The sequence below is a fragment of the Solanum tuberosum genome, unplaced genomic scaffold (assembly GCF_000226075.1).
Source record: "Solanum tuberosum cultivar DM 1-3 516 R44 unplaced genomic scaffold, SolTub_3.0 scf00053, whole genome shotgun sequence".
Classification (NCBI taxonomy): domain Eukaryota; kingdom Viridiplantae; phylum Streptophyta; class Magnoliopsida; order Solanales; family Solanaceae; genus Solanum; species Solanum tuberosum.
Window position 1 is genome coordinate 2152767 of NW_006238979.1, and position 18737 is coordinate 2171503.

Below are 18737 nucleotides of genomic sequence, written 5' to 3' on the forward strand. Positions count from 1 at the left end.
GATCACTTGCCATTGATAAAGTTCGCTTATAATAATAGCTACCATTCTAGTATTGGTATGGCTCTCTTTGAAGCTCTTTATGGTAGGAGGTGTAGATCTCCTATAAGGTGGTTTGAGGTGGGTGAAGTTGCCTTGATAGGACCTGAATTAATTCTTGAGGCTATGGAGAAAGTCTGGCTTATTAGAGAGAGGTTGAGAATAGCCCAAAGTCGACAAAAGTCCTATGCCGACGTTAGAAAAAGAGACCTTGAGTTTGAGGTTAGTAATTGGGTCTACTTGAAAATCTCACCCATGAAGGGTGTGATGAGATTTGGGAAGAAAGGGAATCTTAGTACCCAATACATAGGCTCGTATCAAATTTTGATACGTGTTGGTAAGGTTGCTTATGAGCTTGATTTGCCGAATGATTTGGCAACGGTGCATCCAGTGTTCCATGTCTCTGTGCTTAAGAAGTGTGTCAGAGATCCGACATCCATAGTTCCCCTAGAAGGCTTGGGGGTTGATGAAAGTCTCTCTTATGAAGAGGTACCGGTTGAGATCTTATACCGGCAAGTTAAGAAGTTGAGAAACAAGGAAGTTGCTTCCATGAAAGTTTTATGGAGGAATCATTTAGTTGATCGTGCTACTTGGAGGCCAAGGCCGATATGAAGTCCCGATATCCTCATATTTTCCTTCTACTCTAGCTTGAGGTAATGAGTCTCCTCGTGATTTACTCCTTGTTTGAAGTCATGTGTGTTTTAGATGTTCCCATGATTTCCTTATATTATGCATGTTGTTGAAAAATGGTTTAAATTTTCGCTCATTTCTATTATCTTATGTTATGAAAGCTAAGTGGCCTATATGAGGCCTCTCGGGGTCTTGTATGCCATGTTACGTCTAGGGGGTACCCCTGGATCATGACAAAACCCATATTGAGATTATGATTTAAAGATGTTTTTGGAAGATAAAAATTGAAGAAATCGATAAGGAATTGATAGGAGAAGCTTACCCACACGAGTTTACTCAATCAAAGCTCCCAAGATTACCTCTCCTAAGCTTCAATTGAGTAAAAAATGGGAAGAATCCCCAAATTTACACTGCGAACGCGGCCCATTAAACTACCTAGGTTCGCGAACGAAGTAAGCATGCCACCTCAATAACACAAATGCGCTAAGGGACTCGCGATTGCGGTCCCCTTTGCACTAGATAGCAGAGAACATGAGAAGCCCTAAACTAAAGTCTCCGACCGGATCCTCGGCAATCATTCGGGGTCAGAAAAAAATAAACTGGACAAGCTCAACTTCTCACCTAAACACCCAACTCTCAACCTAAGGCCTCGAAACTCTCACTAACCACCCAAACTCGACATTCTGGACGCAATGGAACTGGCGGGATCTCGATCCGATGCTCGCATATCTAAACGTTGAACAAAGTCAACTATAACAATATAATTCCAGTCAAAAGGATTAAAATCACCAAATCACACCCGATTGCATGAGGGATCACACTATCCATTCCCACAATACAAACTAAGTATGAAAACGCTAAGGGAAAGGGCAAATTTGTGATTTCACAAATAAAAACAGTTTCACAAGAAATGAGACATTACGATTGGAGAACTAATTTAATAAAGTGTGTTAAGTTTAAAGAAACTTTTAACTACTAACTCTTTATTTAAATGTGATAGAGTAGAGGAATAATAGAACTTGATTTGGTGCGTATACCTAACCTATGATACATAATATTTTATGAGTTTTTTTCTGCTCTTCAATATGCTGCTGCAGGGTTTTCCAATGTGAAATGCGTAGATACCCTCTTGACTCAACATATATTTTGCTATTTTTTTGAGTTTTTCTTTGAGTGTTTGGTATTTCATTAGTTTTGAATTAAGTAATGTATTTTATGAATAATATTTTTTCTTCATATGAGACCTTTGACAGACCTTGTTTGTGTTGTTGTCGTACAATAGATATGATTGGTGCAGAACCACCTACCATTCAAAAAGTCAACATTGTTGAGGATGCATTAGTTGAAGGTTTCAATATTTTATTGATTCTGGTGGCTGCTGCTTTCATCAGCCATTCCATCACTACCTCCTATGGCGACCAAGTCAGCATTCCCCAATCTTCAATCCTATTTCGTTCCTCTTTCTCTCTTTACCAACAAAGCAAAGCATTTTCCTCGTCATTTATTTATCTACTTACACTGTAGTAAGATAGAGTAATAAATAAATACAATTCAACTCTTTACTCTAATTTGTTTCTAACACTGCTCCATCTTTCTCCCATGTCTGCTTCTAAGCTTTCAATTATTCGGATCACCTTGCTTCTATGGTTTTGCTGGTCTTTGCTACTATTTACCAAGGCAAATAGCCAAACTACTCATCCAGATGAAGGTAACCTTTACATAACTTTTTCTGTTGATCTTCCCAATTTATTTGTTACATGGTATTGGTACGGGGTTTCAATGCTATAAACAGAAATACAAAGCAACTGCACTTGTTGTTACTTTTAAATGACAACCATCCTAACTTTTGAAATTTGTGTCACAGTAAAAGCATTGCGTGCCATCAAGAATAGTTTGGTTGATCCAAATGGGAATCTCAGTAACTGGAGGAGAGGAGATCCATGTATCTCAAATTGGACTGGGGTTTTGTGCTACAATCAAACAAACAATGATGGTTATTTTCATGTTCGAGAACTGTAAGACCTTTATCACACTTCTTGCTACTGCATCATAAGCATGGATGTTCTTAACATGCTTAATTTTTCCAACACACTTCTAAATCTATGGATTTCTCAATAATATATCTGGTCTCTCTAATTTGGTTCTCAAATAATGTATATTCTCCTGAATTTATGCCATTTTGCCTTTATTACTTGCTTCCAAATCTGGTACTTAATTGGGTATTGGTTGTTGAATCTCTTTGTTCCTCTGGTAGTTAGTTGCTAGCTCACACTGAAAGAAGTTCACTCCCTTTAGTCAAGTAGGTAAAGTAAGCATATAAACCACTACTTTGCCATAGATTCAATTTGAAACAAACAAAGAAGGTGGCGGAGTAGAGAATTGTCAAAGGATTTAATCCAAAAAGTCATGACCTATCGGATCCTGACATAGCTGTAAGTACCAGATGTTATCGATATTTTCTCTGTAAACCATTCTAAATTAGTCTATTCCAATTTGCCTCATCTAATAGGTGGCATGATTTTTTAGTTCTATTTTGGATTCTACAGATATTAGTAAAGACAAGGCATCAGAACTAAACTTGGAGAATTGAAATTGATTTAGTAACAAAAAAGTAATGATTGAGGGAAAGTGAGGCCATCATGTCATGTCTCAAATTCACACTTGGATCCCAAGAAGAAACCTTTGAAGTCGATTAAAAAAAAAAAGAAGAAACCTTTGAAGTTGCTTTAGACTCTTTTTCAAATAGCTGAAAGTAGAAATCATGCTAGTGAAAATCTATTGAGCATCCCACTATCTAATATCATACATTTTCTAGGATCTAAATGGGGGAGCCTGCAATTCATCCTGCTCTGTTCGTATGCACTAGGTAAATTCATGCTATGCGGGTAAACATACAAGCTCTATTCTATCTTGTACAGCTCTCACCGTATCACATGCTTGTATTTGAGAATAGGAGATTCGCTGAAGAATTGGGATAAACCTCACCAATTGGCCTTGGTATCTACTTGATGTACCATGAACATCCAAAAATCATCAAGCACCTATTGTCTAGGATGCAACTGGGGTTTGTATTAATATATCATTACATCAAAGTTTTTCTGTGTGGCATAAAGCAAAGATTATGGCCAACAGCGAGACTATTTATTTGACAAGTAGTTGGTTTCGTTCTTCCACAAATATGAACTTTTTAGTTCTGTTGAAAAAAAAAATCAGATTCGTCTCAAAGTACATGAATTTACCTAGTCATGTATTAAGAAGTTAATGCTAAGATGCATGTATAGTTGAATTCATGATTTTGGAAAACAAAAAGTCTAGAATTAAATTAGAGATTGAGAGCCCTCCTTCCTAAATTTCCAACATCTGCTGTTAGAGCTACTTGTCCGGAGGGATCAGTAGAGAACCCGAATTCTCAAATATTTGGAAGAATGATACTTCGGGGTGAAATGAATGTGAATGAGATTAGCTACTATTGCTATGAGGATGCTGGGTTAGAGAAGCACCAACTTGAAGAAATTGTTTTGGTACATGGAACTACCAATAATTCAAAAATAAAAACAACTTCCAGAGATAATTTTGATGGCAAGGAGTCAAACAAGAGTTTCAACCCTGAACAAACAATTGCTTATGGAGTAGCTGTATGATGAGGAATCTTGAGTAGAAAGGTAGTGGGTGATGTGACTTTCACGAAAATGATAGATATGAAACATGGTTGCATCTATCAAAGGATTGATGACATGATATTTGAGAAGGTTTTCTTTTTATAAAACCCAAGTAAAGATGAAGATGATGACGAGGATGAATAAGATTTGCAGGATGATCAGATCATTGTAAGAGTTCTACGATCCTTGAATTCACGATTTAATTTTATGGTTGTAACTGAGGAGTCCAATTAACGATCCTTGGACACCATGATCATCGATGAACTTGCTGCCTTTGCAAGTCCATGAAGAAAAATGAAATGACCAGTAACAAGAATTAATCAAACAAGCTTTGCAAACATTGGTTTTCTTTAAGAAGAAAGATGAAAAGTGTTGCTAGCATAGAAGAAGTGGTGGACATGGACGAGGTGGAGGAAGATCATAAAATGAAGTTGAGCTTGAGATCTTGAAGAGACAAGATCAAGTTGTGGATGCCTTGCCTTTATAATCCATCAAAGATTGACGTCTTCCAAAACACTCTTTTGAGTGATGAATCCACTTTTAAAGGGGGTGTTGAAAAAATAACCTAGGTTCATCTCAAGTACATGAAATTTCCTAGTTCATGTATTTAGAAATTAATGCTAAGATATGTGTATAAATTAATTCATAACTAGGAAAACAAATCGAACTAAATTATGATAATATTAGACTAGGTACATGTTAAAAGAATACATATTAATTCCTAGGCACTATAGCGGTTATAAGGAAGCAAGTTGAGTGAAGGAAAAAAACATTTGTTCCTCCACTTATCTTCAACAGAATTTGAGAGATTGAGAGTTGTCCTCCCTAAAATTTCCAAAAAGTTCTACACACGTAAATAAATTAATAAATAATGATAAATAGATGTATGTACTAGCAATTTTTCAATAGTTGGACAAGGAAGCTTTGAAGTGTAGAGATTATAGTTGAGAAGCCCTCTTACCTAATAGGGTCCTAGTTGTCTAGAAGGAGCACAGAGAAGCCCTCTTACATTATAGGGTCCTAGTAGTCTAGAAGGAGCATAGACTTTGAATATTTTGTGAATTTACCAGCTTTTTTTGCGTAGAAAGATGACAGTCTCACATAAATTCTAATGTCTGATTTAGTTAAAAATAAATAAAAATATTAATGTCTGAAGTTTAATTCTTGACCTCAGCTGTTTTGCTTGTTATGATGTTTGTAAACATTTTAATGTAGCTTGAAACAAGTGGTGGATGATCATTCTAGAGATTGATCACATTTCAGTAGAGTATGTTTCAATAATCTGCAATGTGATGAGTCCTTGTGTTTTTCCTCTTAACAGGCAATTACTGGATATGGATCTGTCAGGAAATTTGTCACCGGAGCTTGGTCACTTATCTTACATGAAAATATTGTAAGTTTGGATATTTAACAAATGCTATTCTCTTCTAAATATTTTCTGCTTTGCAATTTTTTCCCACTAATAGCTTCTATTAAAATCCTAGTAGGAATAAGAATAGTATATAGAATCCTATTTAGAATAGGAATAAGAATCCTAGTTGGAAAAGGAGTCTTATGTAGTGTCTATAAATAGGGCCTCAATGTAATAATGTGGACACACAATTCGATAATATTTTTTTCTTTAATATTTCTCATATGGTATCAGAGCATTAGTGAGTAACTTGATTAGGCTCACTGTGCGTCAATTTCCGATGATTGTCAGTCATGGTATCAGAGCATTAGTGAGAAACTCAACCAGGTCACTGTGCGTCAATTTTTGATGATTGTCAAGGCTAATACGCATTCGTCTATTTCTATCAGTGTTGTGCTTCTCTTTTCCCGTAGGGTCGTGCCATCATTCTGACCCTACCCATATAAAAAAAATTTCTTTTCTTCTCATATTTTGACCAATTTTAGGTCGTTAAATTTAATAATCCGGCGACCTCTGTCAATTTTCCGGCAAGATCTGTCAAGACCCCTTTCGATTTTTTCTCTAGCAGTTCAATACAAAATTTGTAAACGTTCATCACTGATTTCGATACATCCTATTCTTTGCATAGTCAACCACCAAAAATATGCATGTAGTTCGATCTAACGTCATAGGTAATAAACGGGTTTATTTATCTCAAGAGGAATATAATGAGTATCTTCAATATCAAGCAAGTAAGTAGATATATCTCTACCAGTAGCCTCAACTGCACAGTCTCCTGCTTTTGGATCATGGATTGTGGACTCTGGCGCTTCTAATCATGTTTCTGGTGATAAATCACTTCTGTCAAATATGGTTTACTCGCAGTCGGTAACCAAACCAAAGCAAAATGAGTTGGACAAGCTAATCCCCTATCCTCTGTCACTTTAAAGTCCGTTCTTTATGTCCCTGGTTATCCTTTCAATCTTGCATGACTCGTGCCCTAAATTGTGGCATACTATTTCTTGAGGACTCATTTGTCAAGCATTACCGTAGTACGGGACAAACAATTGGTGTAGGATATGAATCACAAGGTTTACTACCTTATCTCTTCTAACTCATGCATAGCATGTCCAATTACAATTCTCCTGACATAATTCACAAACGTATGGGACATCCTAGTTTGTTCAAGCTACAAAAGATGGTGCCTATTTTGTTCCGTTTATCCACATTAGATTGTGAGTCATGCCAACTTGGGAAACACACTTGAACAACCTTTCAACGTAGTGTTGAGAGTTATGCAGAGTCTATCTTTTTCTTAGTTGACTCTGATATTTGGGGTCTTAGTAGAGTCAGTTCACCCATAGGTTTCGCTATTATTCAAGATCTATATGGATTTTCTTGATGAAAGATCACTCTGAATTATTTCCTATATTCAAGAGTTATTGTGCTGAAATACAAAATCAATTTGGTGTCTCTATTCGTACCTTTTGTAGTGATAATTCCTTAGAATATATGTCCTCCCAATTTCAACAATTTATGACTGATCAAGCAATTATTTATCAGACTTCTTGTCCATACACTCAACAAAATGGAGTAGCAGAGAGGAAGAATAGGCACCTTATCGATACTGCTCGCACTCTTCTCATTCAATTCCATGTTCCACTGTGTTTTTGGGGCGATGCAGTTCTCGCATCTTGCTATTTAATTAATCAGATGCCCTCATCTTCCATTCATAATCAAATTCCTTATTCAATATTGTTTCCTCAGTCACCTCTCTACTCTATCCTCCCTCGTGTCTTTGGGAGCACATGTTTTGTTCACAACTTAGCCCAAGAATTAGCCTCTCGTGCTCTCAAATGTGTTTTCTTGGTTACTCTTGAGTTCAAAACAAGTATTGTTGCTATTTACCTCATCTTCGTCGCAACTTTATGTTTGTTGATGTTACATTCTTTGAATTTTAACCGTACTATTCTTTTTTTATCGTCTTAATATATCTTAAGTCTTACCCATACCTTAAGTCTTACCTGTACCGACTTTAAAGGACTCTACTATTACTTCTACATCTCTCATGTCCATACCTCAACTTTTACCGACTTTTGAAGACTGTATGGTTACTTCTATGTCTCCAGTTGTAGTGCCACCACTCATAACTTATCATCGTCGTCCGCATCCAACATTAGTCATAGATGATTCATATTATGCGTCGGACCCTGTTCCTATTGCAGGCTTGCCTCCTCCTCGCCAACCAATTGCACTTCAAAAGAGTATATGTTCCACTTGTAATGCTAACCCACATTATACTTTCTTGAGTTATCATCGTCTATCATCATCTTATCATGCCTTTGTATCATCTTTATCCTCTATTCGCATCCCTAACTTTCTCATCCAGGAGGGAGGTATCTATGATTGATGAAATGTTTGTTTTACATATGGTACTTGAGAGCTTGTTTCCCTTCATGTAGGTAAATCTACTGTTGGTTATTGTTTGGTTTATGCAATCAAAGTTGGTCCAGATGATCAGGTTGATCGGCTTAAAGCTCGCCTTGTTGCCAAAGGGTATACTCAAATATTTGGGCTAGATTATGGTGACACTTTCTCTCCTGTGGCTAAAATAGCATATGTCCGTCTTTTTCTATCCATGGTTGCAGTTCTTCATTGGACTCTTCATTAGTTAGACATTAGGAATGCTTTTTACACGATCTTGAAGAAGAAGTCTATATGGAGCAACCACCTGGTTTTGTTGCTTGGGGGAGTCTAGCCTTGGATGTCGATTGCACGGGTCACTCTAGGTCAGTCTATGGTCTGAAACAGTCTCCTCAAGCCTAATTTGGTAAGTTCAACATGACTCGTGGTGGAGCTGATTACTCTGTGTTTTATCGACATTCTGCACCAAATCTGTGTATTTGTTTAGTGGTCTATGTTGATGATATCATTATCAGTGGCAATGATTAAGAAGGTGTCACTAATTTGAAACATCTTTTTCAACATTTCCGGACTAAAGATCTTTGCATCGCAGACTGAAGTATTTTCTAGGTATTGAGGTTGCTCGGTCTAAATCATGTATTGTTATTTCTCAACGGAAATATGCCTTAGACATTCTTGAGGAGACAAGAATGATGGGATGTAGACCCATTGACACTCCTATGGATCCGAATGCTAAACTCTTGCCAAGACAGGTGTAGCCACTCAGATATCTTCACCAAGTCCCTCACTGATCCTTGTATTAATTACATCTGTAACAAGCTAGGTACATATGACTTGTATGCAGAGGGGGAGTGTTAGAATCCTAGTAGGAATATGAATAGTATATAGAATCCTATTTAGTGTTATCAAAGTATCCTATTTAGAATAAGAATAAGAATAGGAATAGGAATAGGAATCCTAGTTGGAAAAGGAGTCTAATGTAGTGTCTATAAATAGGGTCTCAATGTAATAATGTAGACACACAATTCAATAATATTTTTTTCTCTAATATTTCTCACAGCTTCTTTACATTGTAATTTTTCTGCTAACTTTTTGTTTCCATTTGTCCTAAAAAGGGATGTAATGTGGAATGCAATTAGCGGGACAATCCCAAAGGAGATAGGAAATATCAAAACACTTGAATTATTGTAAGTTAAACTTGTTTTTCCCATTCCCTTCTTTTTACTGATATTATGACTTCCTTTAGATTGTTCACTCTTTTCTTGTGATTTTACTCATGGGGGAATGAGCGAATATCTGTGGATGTTTGGATAATTCCCATGTGTACTTATTCAGGAAATATTACATCTTGCTTGCTACCTAATAATTTTCTCTGGTTGTTACTTATATATTTTTAATTTTTTTTTTATGGTTTCAGACTTCTGAATGGAAATGAATTGACGGGTTCTTTGCCTGAAGAGCTTGGTTATCTTCCCAACTTGAACAGGATACAAATTGATCAAAACCACATATCAGGACCCTTACCTGTATCATTTGCAAATTTGGAAAAAACAGCACATTTGTAAGAGATTTCTTGAGATGGATGATTACTAATTTCCTTACAGCCCGACACCAGTTTTTTTGGTTATTTGATGCCACATGCATCGTTAACATCAGAATTTTCATTTCTTATTTACTGATATGTATTTTCCATAATGTGATTTTTGTTTTTCTGTCAGCCACATGAATAACAATTCGATAAGTGGACAAATTCCACCGGAGCTATCTAAACTTCCAAACCTACTTCACTTGTAAGTGACAATATGATTCTTTGACGGTATTACTGCCTGCACAGTCCTTCAGGTGGTGTGAATTATGATGTTTCGCAAGACTTAAGTAGAAATGTTGCTTTTATGAATGATGCATTTGGAGTCCTTTCCGATCAGGAAAAATAAAAGGATTCCCCTGTTTCTCATCAGTGGTGGTGGAGAGTATTATTACTGGGTTCAACTGAAAGCCAGCGTTCTTGACACAGAATATGGATAGATATGTAATCAATCATTAAATTTTCAATCAACATTTAGATTTTGAGCCCATAATTTTAGTAGTGTAAGGGGCTCACTGCTAAGAACATAAAGGTTGAACCCATAAAATTAAAATCCTGGATCCTCCTCTGTCTCTCATGGCTTACTCTTTGTTTGTTCAAGGAATAGGTGGGTACTGAAATGATTATATCTATCTCTTCTTACTATTTGCAAGCAACTATGCTTTCTTTCTTTTTGACGAATTAAAACACCCATACACTCTTACTGATTGACTTCTTTTATGTTATCACCAAAGAAGTATGTCGATGTATCAAAATTCATTTGATAAATACAACATGAGACTGAGACCAAAAAGATTAAGCAGAAAATTCAGCTGAAATTAAACCATCATTATCATGATACAAAGGCCTCATTAATATCAATTGTTGCACACTAATATTGTATATAGAAATGATTTTTTCTGGATAGACTAGATAAAGATGACTTGTTAACCTTAGAATGTAGTGTGGTTTTGATCTATATAAAAAAAAAAAAGATTCGCTTGGTGCACTAAGCTCCTGCTATATGTGAGGTCCCCGAAGGGCCTGACCACATCGGGTCTATTCTACACAACCTTACTTTGCAGTTCTCGTGTGTTTTTGATCTATTAATTTTGATGAATATTATTTAGAGGTGTGTTTTGCATTATAAAGTACTTATCACCCTTTCCCTTCATTTTCCAGGCTTCTTGATAATAACAACTTATCGGGTTACCTTCCACCAGAGCTTGCTCAAATTCCAAATTTGCGCATACTGTATGCTATCTTTCTTTGCTATGTATATAATACTTTTTTGATTACTGATATTAGAATATCTTTTCATTGGCGATAACTTTGGAGCCAAAGTACTTTTATCTTGATTGTGGAAGAGGTTTCCCTCATGATGAGTTTGGGATAGGTGACGTAAATTGAAATTCTGTTGCAGACATAGAAAGGAGACAAGGCAGTTGCAACAAGTTACGAAATTGTCAAACATATCCTTTGTTCAAGCTATGTTTGTTGTAGTAACTATAGATTACGAAGTGTGACACTCAGCATATAAGACTATTCTTGATGTACACAGATGACAATATTATGTTCGAAGTATCAATACAGGATCTCTCAGATGTAGCTTTTTGATCTTTGGTAAAGCAATGTTTGGTAAAGTAAAAAAGAAATAATAATCATGAGTTGCCACTGGAATAATATGCTGAATGCAATAGAAAAGCTTCATGACCTGTCATTGCTGTGAAGACCACTAGTATCCCTTAAGCCAATCAAAAGATTTTATGGTACTATCAAAAGATGAAAACATTTTTATTATTGCTAAGAGGCTTTATTTATCAAGGGAATAGTTGAGAACTGTTTCTTTCGGGGATAAAATATTAGAGCTCATAATGAATAAAAGATTAGCAACAGTATGAAACTGAATCAATTTTCTGGACATAGTTATCACCTATAAGATTTTTCTGTAGATAAGAAATGTCATGTTGTGTATACATGTTATTTCTGATTTAAATATCAACAGGGACCATATTTTTAGTTGACTTTTGACATTAAAGGGTTTCAGCTCATAAAATGGACTAAACCTTTGTAGGAGATGTCTATGTACACATCTGTTTTCGTTTATTCTTTCTGAGAAGTTCTTTTACTGTCTCAATTTTTGTTCTTTCTGCCATAACTACCTTTTATTCTGTAAGCATAAATGTCTCATATTTGATTTTACTCTTGTTTTATAGTCAACTTGATAATAACAACTTTGAAGGAAGTCACATTCCTGATTCATACGGGAACATGTCACGTTTGTTGAAACTGTAAGTCCATTAAAATCTCTTGTTTATGCTGAGTTGGAATCTATGGCATGAGGATAGAAATTATTTACGTCCAGGGGGTGCATGAACCATAACTTCAAAAGATTTTGTGTCACAGCTCTTCTATAATCTTCCTGTGAATAGGCATAACAGTTTTAACACTTATCAATCAACATTAGTTTTCTTGAGTTTTTATATGTACTATGGGTTCTGCGACTGAATTGGGTGCATACGCATGTACATATAGAATCTTTGATGGTTAGAACTCCTATTTAACTTATTATACAATTGGTAGCATAAATGAATGATAAAACACATTATCCTCAAATAATAGAGTAATGCAGTATATAACCTATAATTTCAAGTTAATTGTGTCATTAGAACAATCATTCAAAGTTGATTGCGATTTCCTGTTGGAGATTCTTCCAATGGTGATTCGCCTTGTTACTATTTGGCAACAAGGAATAGCCATTATTTGTAGCAACCAGTGGAATAACTTTGAAGTTACCAATCAAAGGAAATAAAAAGGGGACTAAAGAACAGGATGAGAAAACTATGAATGAGCTGGAAGAAATGATTAGTTCATCCTAACCTCAAATAGTAGTTAAAAGTAACAGGAAACAAATACTATAAGAGATAATTTAATCACCTGTTACCTGTAAAGCTTATATATATCAAGTAAGAGCTTTTAGAATAGAGGTTCTGGAACCACTGAATGTTTTTACAATTTCAGTAGCTTATATGTTTGCTTCTTCCAGATTGTAAGCAAGTATTTTTGCTTTTTATGCTTCATTTTTTCAAAGTAGTAATAAATTCATCTGTTTCAAGAAAGTATTAAAAACCTTGTATTGTAATTAGTACGCTTTTTTGAGAGCTTATATTGATTTAAAGTGATTCTGCTTTTTCATTCTTCCAGGAGCCTGAGGAACTGTAGCTTACAGGGACCAGTTCCAAATCTGGGCAACATACCTAACCTTACTTACATGTAAGAATATATCCAAGGTTCATGCATACTATAAGGACATTTATACACTTCTTTATATTACAATTCTGTTTCCATGGAGAAGTCAAATGTTAATAATCAGGATTCACTTGAGGGAACACAGATTATTAGCTTTAGGCTAACAGCGACATCACTTAAGATCAATATTCAACATAATTACCCTTTTTGGTTAATAGTTGCATTTGCAACATGCATATTCTAATTAATTATTTTCATATTTCAGAGATCTCAGCCTTAACCAGCTAAGTGGGTCCATTCCATCGAACAAGCTTAGTGACAATATGACGACAATGTAAGAGCTTGATACAATTTTTCTATAAGCTTTATCATGAGTTATTATTATCTACTACTACTTGCTAAAGTGATATTGTCGGGTCCATCATACTGTTTATCTGATATTTTCTGAAGCAATATCTTACTTCTGATTGTGGCAGTGATCTATCATACAACAACCTCAACGGAACTGTTCCTTCAAACTTTTCAAGCCTTCCTCATTTGCAGAAACTGTGAGCATTATTTCCTCTGCTCTTTATCATCTTTGTTACTCTATTTTTTTTGTTACTCTAGAGACACGACTTTTATTAACTAGTTTTGTCAGTCGTTTATCACTCAACAACATAAATAGTTCGCTACAATTATCCATTAATTCATTATTTTTTTTCTGCTGCCAGGTCGCTAGAAAACAATTCATTAAGTGGTTCTGTTCCATCCATAATTTGGCAAAATAGGACACTCAACGCTACGGAGACACTTATCTTGTAAGGACTGAAATTTTGAGAGATCCACATTTGCTTCTAAATTTATCATGAAAAAATAGATTTGTTACCATAAGGCCATCTTTGTTATTGCTATCCTATGTGTTAGTTTTTCCTAGCTGTCTAGTCCTTGATAATTCCATACTTTGAGATCAATATGACTGTAGTTGAGATGTATCTGCTGCAATATTGCAGGGATTTGCGGAACAATAAGCTTTTGAATATCTCAGGAACTCTGGTTATCCCACAAAATGTCACTGTTAGGTTTGTTTTTTTGTATAATCATCATCTCAATAATTCCTCTTTGTTTAAAGATACAATGTGAACATTTTACATTCCCATTTTATTGTTCTAGTCTTCAAGGAAATCCATTCTGTTCAAATTCTATCCTACTCGGCTTTTGCGCACCTTACAATGGAGATGCTGGTGGTACCTTGCAATTAGCAAACAACACTGATTGTCCTCCTTTGGCGTGTCCTCCCCCCTATGAATATGCCCTGCCATATCCTACTTGCTTTTGTGCTCTACCGCTGCTTATAGGATACAGGCTGAAGAGTCCTGGATTTCGGGATTTTCGATCATACGTGGATCAGTTTAAGTGGTATATCACGATTGGTCTTAAACTGAATATATCTCAATTACACCTTAACACATTTTCATTGGAAGCTGGTCCTCGGGTGAAGATGTACTTGAGGATTTTCCCCATCTTTGATGATAACAACAGCTCTCGTTTGTTCAATAAAAGTGAGGTCCTAAGACTCCGTAGCATGTTCACTGGATGGCTGATTCCTGATAATGATCTTTTTGGACCTTATGAACTTCTCAATTTCACCCTACTTGCAGATTATCGAGAATGTACGTATGCCTCCTTAATTAAACATAGTCTTCCAAGGAGTACTCATTGAAGAGGAATTTATCCCTCCACATCTTGATTGATTTACTTTCTTCAGATATGTATCTGATTTCGTTTCTCTATGATTTACTCTTAGCTGACACTACTCTGCTCGAGTGAACTTTTAAGAAATCTTTAGCATGACCTAATCTGTTCTCTTCCTTTTGTCAGTAAAAGATCATGATATATAGTGAACTTGACTATGTGATTAACTTATTTTGATGATAAAATATTTTTGTATATCTCTTGCTTCTTCTTGTACTTTTGTTTTTGTTGGTGTGTGATTTTCCTTTGCTGATGACTTAATCATTGGGCCATATTGAATTTGGTGACTTACCAATCCTTTGTGCAATTATAAAACACAAGAATAGATACCATATCATATCATATTATCAAAGCATTTAACGGGGTGAAGCCTAGCTATTTGTGTCCTTGTGATATATAGTGTTTATTGTTCTTTTGCAGTCATCCCCCCTCCCTCATCATCTGGTATTAGCAAGGGAGCTCTTGCAGGCATCATACTAGGGGTAATTGCTGGTGCGGTCACAATATCGGCATTTGTATCACTTTTCATACTGAGATTGCATATGAAGAAGCACCACCGTGCCAGTTCAAAACGCAGCCTATGTGAGTATACTACAGTTACTGATCTTGAAGTTTGTGTTGCTTTCTGCGATTGTAGCATTTTGAATCATTGTAGACTATACATTCTCATACGTCTTTATTACTTGGATTAACTTTTACCTAGATACAGCAATCATGAAACTGAAAGAGACAATTGAATATTATATGTTTATATAGAATGATGAAAATACAATGACATCAAATTAGATGTAGAACGATGGAATAGTCTCCATTTGAAAATACTGCAATTTCAAAGAGCATGATAATGAGTGTGTTATCTCTGCAAAGAAATATTAGATGTAAGAATCCAGCTAGAGTTTTCATTTGGAAGTATCCCTGAAAACAATATATTCTCTCTCATCTAGAAAGTTGTCTAGTTCATGAGCTTACTGATCAACAGCATAATCATCTCTTGTTAGTGTACCGTATCTTGCGTATCAATTAGTTCACATTTGATTAACACATTGATTTTAGGCCTGCATGTTATGTTAACCTCAATCTCAACTCTGATGCCATGGAGGTGGTGATTATGATATAGATATATTGTCTCAAACTAAAGTTGTAAGCCCGTGTCTTTGCATTGCAGTGTCGAAAATCTCTGTCAAAATTGATGGTGTTAAGGAGTTCTATTTTGAAGAATTGACACTGGCGACCAAAAATTTTGACAACTCCAGCATTGTTGGTCAAGGAGGGTATGGAAAAGTTTATCAAGGTACTTTAGCTGATGGGACAGCTGTAGCCATTAAACGAGCTCAAGAGGGATCATTACAGGGCCAAAAGGAGTTTCTTACAGAAATTGAACTATTATCTAGGCTACATCACCGAAACCTTGTGTCTTTGCTTGGATATTGTGGTGAAGAAGGAGAACAGGTACCTTATTACTTCATCATGAACAAAAATCAAATGGAGCAGTATGCTAAATTTTGTAATACCAAAAGATTTGTTTTTTTTTTAAATGCTGAAAGGAAAAAAAGGAATATATGATCTTTCTTATACCTTAAAATGGATCCTACACACATGTGCACCCACATGCTTAAAGATTAGCAAAGGGATATAGATCCAAGAGAAGATTTTTTGCTAGCAGATAATTGGACTACTTTTTCTTTCTCTTCCAACAATTGCTGGACTACTTTAATATTGTGATTACTGATATTATTTCGCCTCTGGCCGATTATAGGTCTTTTTCTTTTCCGTCTTCTTTCTACATACACACGTGCCTTTCTCTCTTTTAAATTCCTAAATTAGAACATTTTGTCAATTTTGTGTTTTACCTGCAGATGCTGGTTTACGAGTTTATGCCTAATGGTACTCTGAGAGACCACCTATCTGGTAAATAACTATATAATTCACATTGTTCTTGCCTCCATTTATTTGTGCAAATCTTTTCCTTCTAGCACTTCATTTTGATAAGGAAAACATTTAAGCACGCAAACGATTAACTAATCGACAACATCTAGCCTTGCCCCCAACCAAATCCCTTCCAATGAAAATTGTAGAAAATCAATCTTTCTGCTGGTTAGTCTTAGGGGATTGCTTTGGGGGGAGCACTAGCAGAAATCAAGTGTTTGACCATATCATATGGGATTTAATGAGTTGACTTGTGGTGTGTCAGGTAAATGTAAAGAACCTCTAAGTTTTGCTATGCGATTAAAAGTTGCCTTAGGTTCAGCTAAGGGCATACTCTACTTGCACACGGAGGCTGATCCTCCCATATTCCATCGAGATATCAAGGCAAGCAATATATTGCTAGACTCTAAGTTTATTGCAAAGGTGGCTGACTTTGGACTTTCACGTCTCGCTCCAGTTCCAGATCTTGAAGGGACTCTGCCTGCTTATGTATCAACAGTTGTTAAGGGCACTCCGGTGAGCATTGATTGTTCAAGGAAGTGGATATTTTGACCAAAATATTTGTGATCCTACCTTGTGACTCTAATGCTTGTTCTCTGCAGGGATACCTTGACCCAGAGTATTTCCTAACTCATAAATTGACTGACAAGAGTGACGTTTACAGCCTTGGTGTTGTATTCCTTGAGCTTCTCACCGGAATGCAGCCAATTTCACATGGCAAGAACATTGTTAGGGAGGTACTGTCTTGCTAGAAAATATTGTCTTATCGTTGTCATCTACACATAATTAAGTGTTAAAACATAAGGGATTTGAGTAATAATATCAAGTTTTTTGGTCTCCATTAGATATAATTGAATCCGTGTTGTATGGATATATATGTACAGGTGAACCTTGCGTATCGTTCTGGTATGATATTCAATGTGATTGATGATCGGATGGGATCTTATCCTTCGGAATGTGTAGAGAAATTCATAAATCTGGCTCTGAAATGTTGCCAAGAAGAGACAGAAGGTCGGCCATCGATGGTAGAAGTGGTTCGAGAACTGGAAAACATACGGGTGATGATGCCTGAATCTGACTCTATAATTAGAGATTCCGTGGTCACGGATAGTGAAAAGGATAGCAGAACCCCATCGTCAACCTCAGCTATGAAATATCCTTTTGTTTCAGCTGATGTATCTGGTAGTGACCTTGTCAGTGGAGTTGTTCCCTCCATTCATCCTAGGTGATAGATATTTCACCCTCTTCTCCTATGTACAGTCAATTATATCTGCAAATATTTTGTCTATATTTCTAACACTTGTAACATATATATCTTATCCAATATAGTTAATGTGAATCATTTTTGTGCTAAAATATTAATATTGAACAACATAGTTATGCTTTCTTTCTTTCTAATCTTTACAAAAAGTGTGTTAACGGCCTCTAAAAAATATATTTAGTGTCAGTTAAAATATTATTGTTAATTAATTACTGCTAAAGATTATATTTAGTGTAACAAGTAATGATGATTTATGGTAAAAATTGTAAAGTATGTACAGAACACTAGAAATTGCACAATAGTACGTAAGTGAATTTAGAATATATATATATATTTTTGAAAGAATAGATTCCAGGGCTATGGATTACGTATCAATTCAGATAAGTTATTCACTTAAATTGACTATTTAGATGATTTGGTTTATTAATCAAGAGTTAAACTCATGAAAGCTTTTGGGTTCTTACTCGCCTAATAAAGTCATCTAACACCTATATTCCTATGGAGTTAGAATTAACAAGAATGCAAGAATAATTCTTGTATCATGACTAAGCAAGAATGATAGGTATATATTCCTATTCTAATTACAAGTTCATTCTCGAGGCCTAGATTCAAAGAACTTGCGTTATTTGATTCAGTTTCAATCAAATTCCTTTTTCCAAGTTCAATTCTGGACGATTGATAGTATTTCAGTGTTGGCAAGACATGGAAATAACTAAGCACGATAAAAGAATAAAGAAGCCAACATCTATATCTATATCTATCTATCTATTATTTTATATTTTATACTACCTTAAAAGCATGAACTCCCAAACTTGAATGTTGAATTACTATAATATCCCCAATTAAAAGTACTCAATTAATTAT

General features: G+C 35.5%; 1 protein-coding gene across 1 annotated transcript; it reads left to right on the plus strand.

Annotated features, from left to right (window-relative positions):
- Nucleotides 1–1901: 1901 nt before the first annotated feature.
- Nucleotides 1902–17968, plus strand: LOC102601458 (probable LRR receptor-like serine/threonine-protein kinase At1g06840). The gene is made up of 20 exons (XM_006344306.2): nucleotides 1902–2374; nucleotides 2531–2681; nucleotides 5647–5718; nucleotides 9255–9326; nucleotides 9557–9700; nucleotides 9858–9929; nucleotides 10886–10957; nucleotides 11920–11994; nucleotides 12908–12976; nucleotides 13218–13286; nucleotides 13429–13500; nucleotides 13666–13752; nucleotides 13945–14013; nucleotides 14105–14604; nucleotides 15107–15268; nucleotides 15852–16135; nucleotides 16543–16594; nucleotides 16878–17128; nucleotides 17215–17349; nucleotides 17497–17968. Exons 1-20 carry the CDS (start codon nucleotides 2266–2268, stop codon nucleotides 17839–17841), a joined length of 2862 nt encoding a protein of 953 aa, XP_006344368.1. The 5' UTR covers nucleotides 1902–2265; the 3' UTR covers nucleotides 17842–17968.
- The last annotated feature ends 769 nt before the right edge of the window (nucleotides 17969–18737 follow it).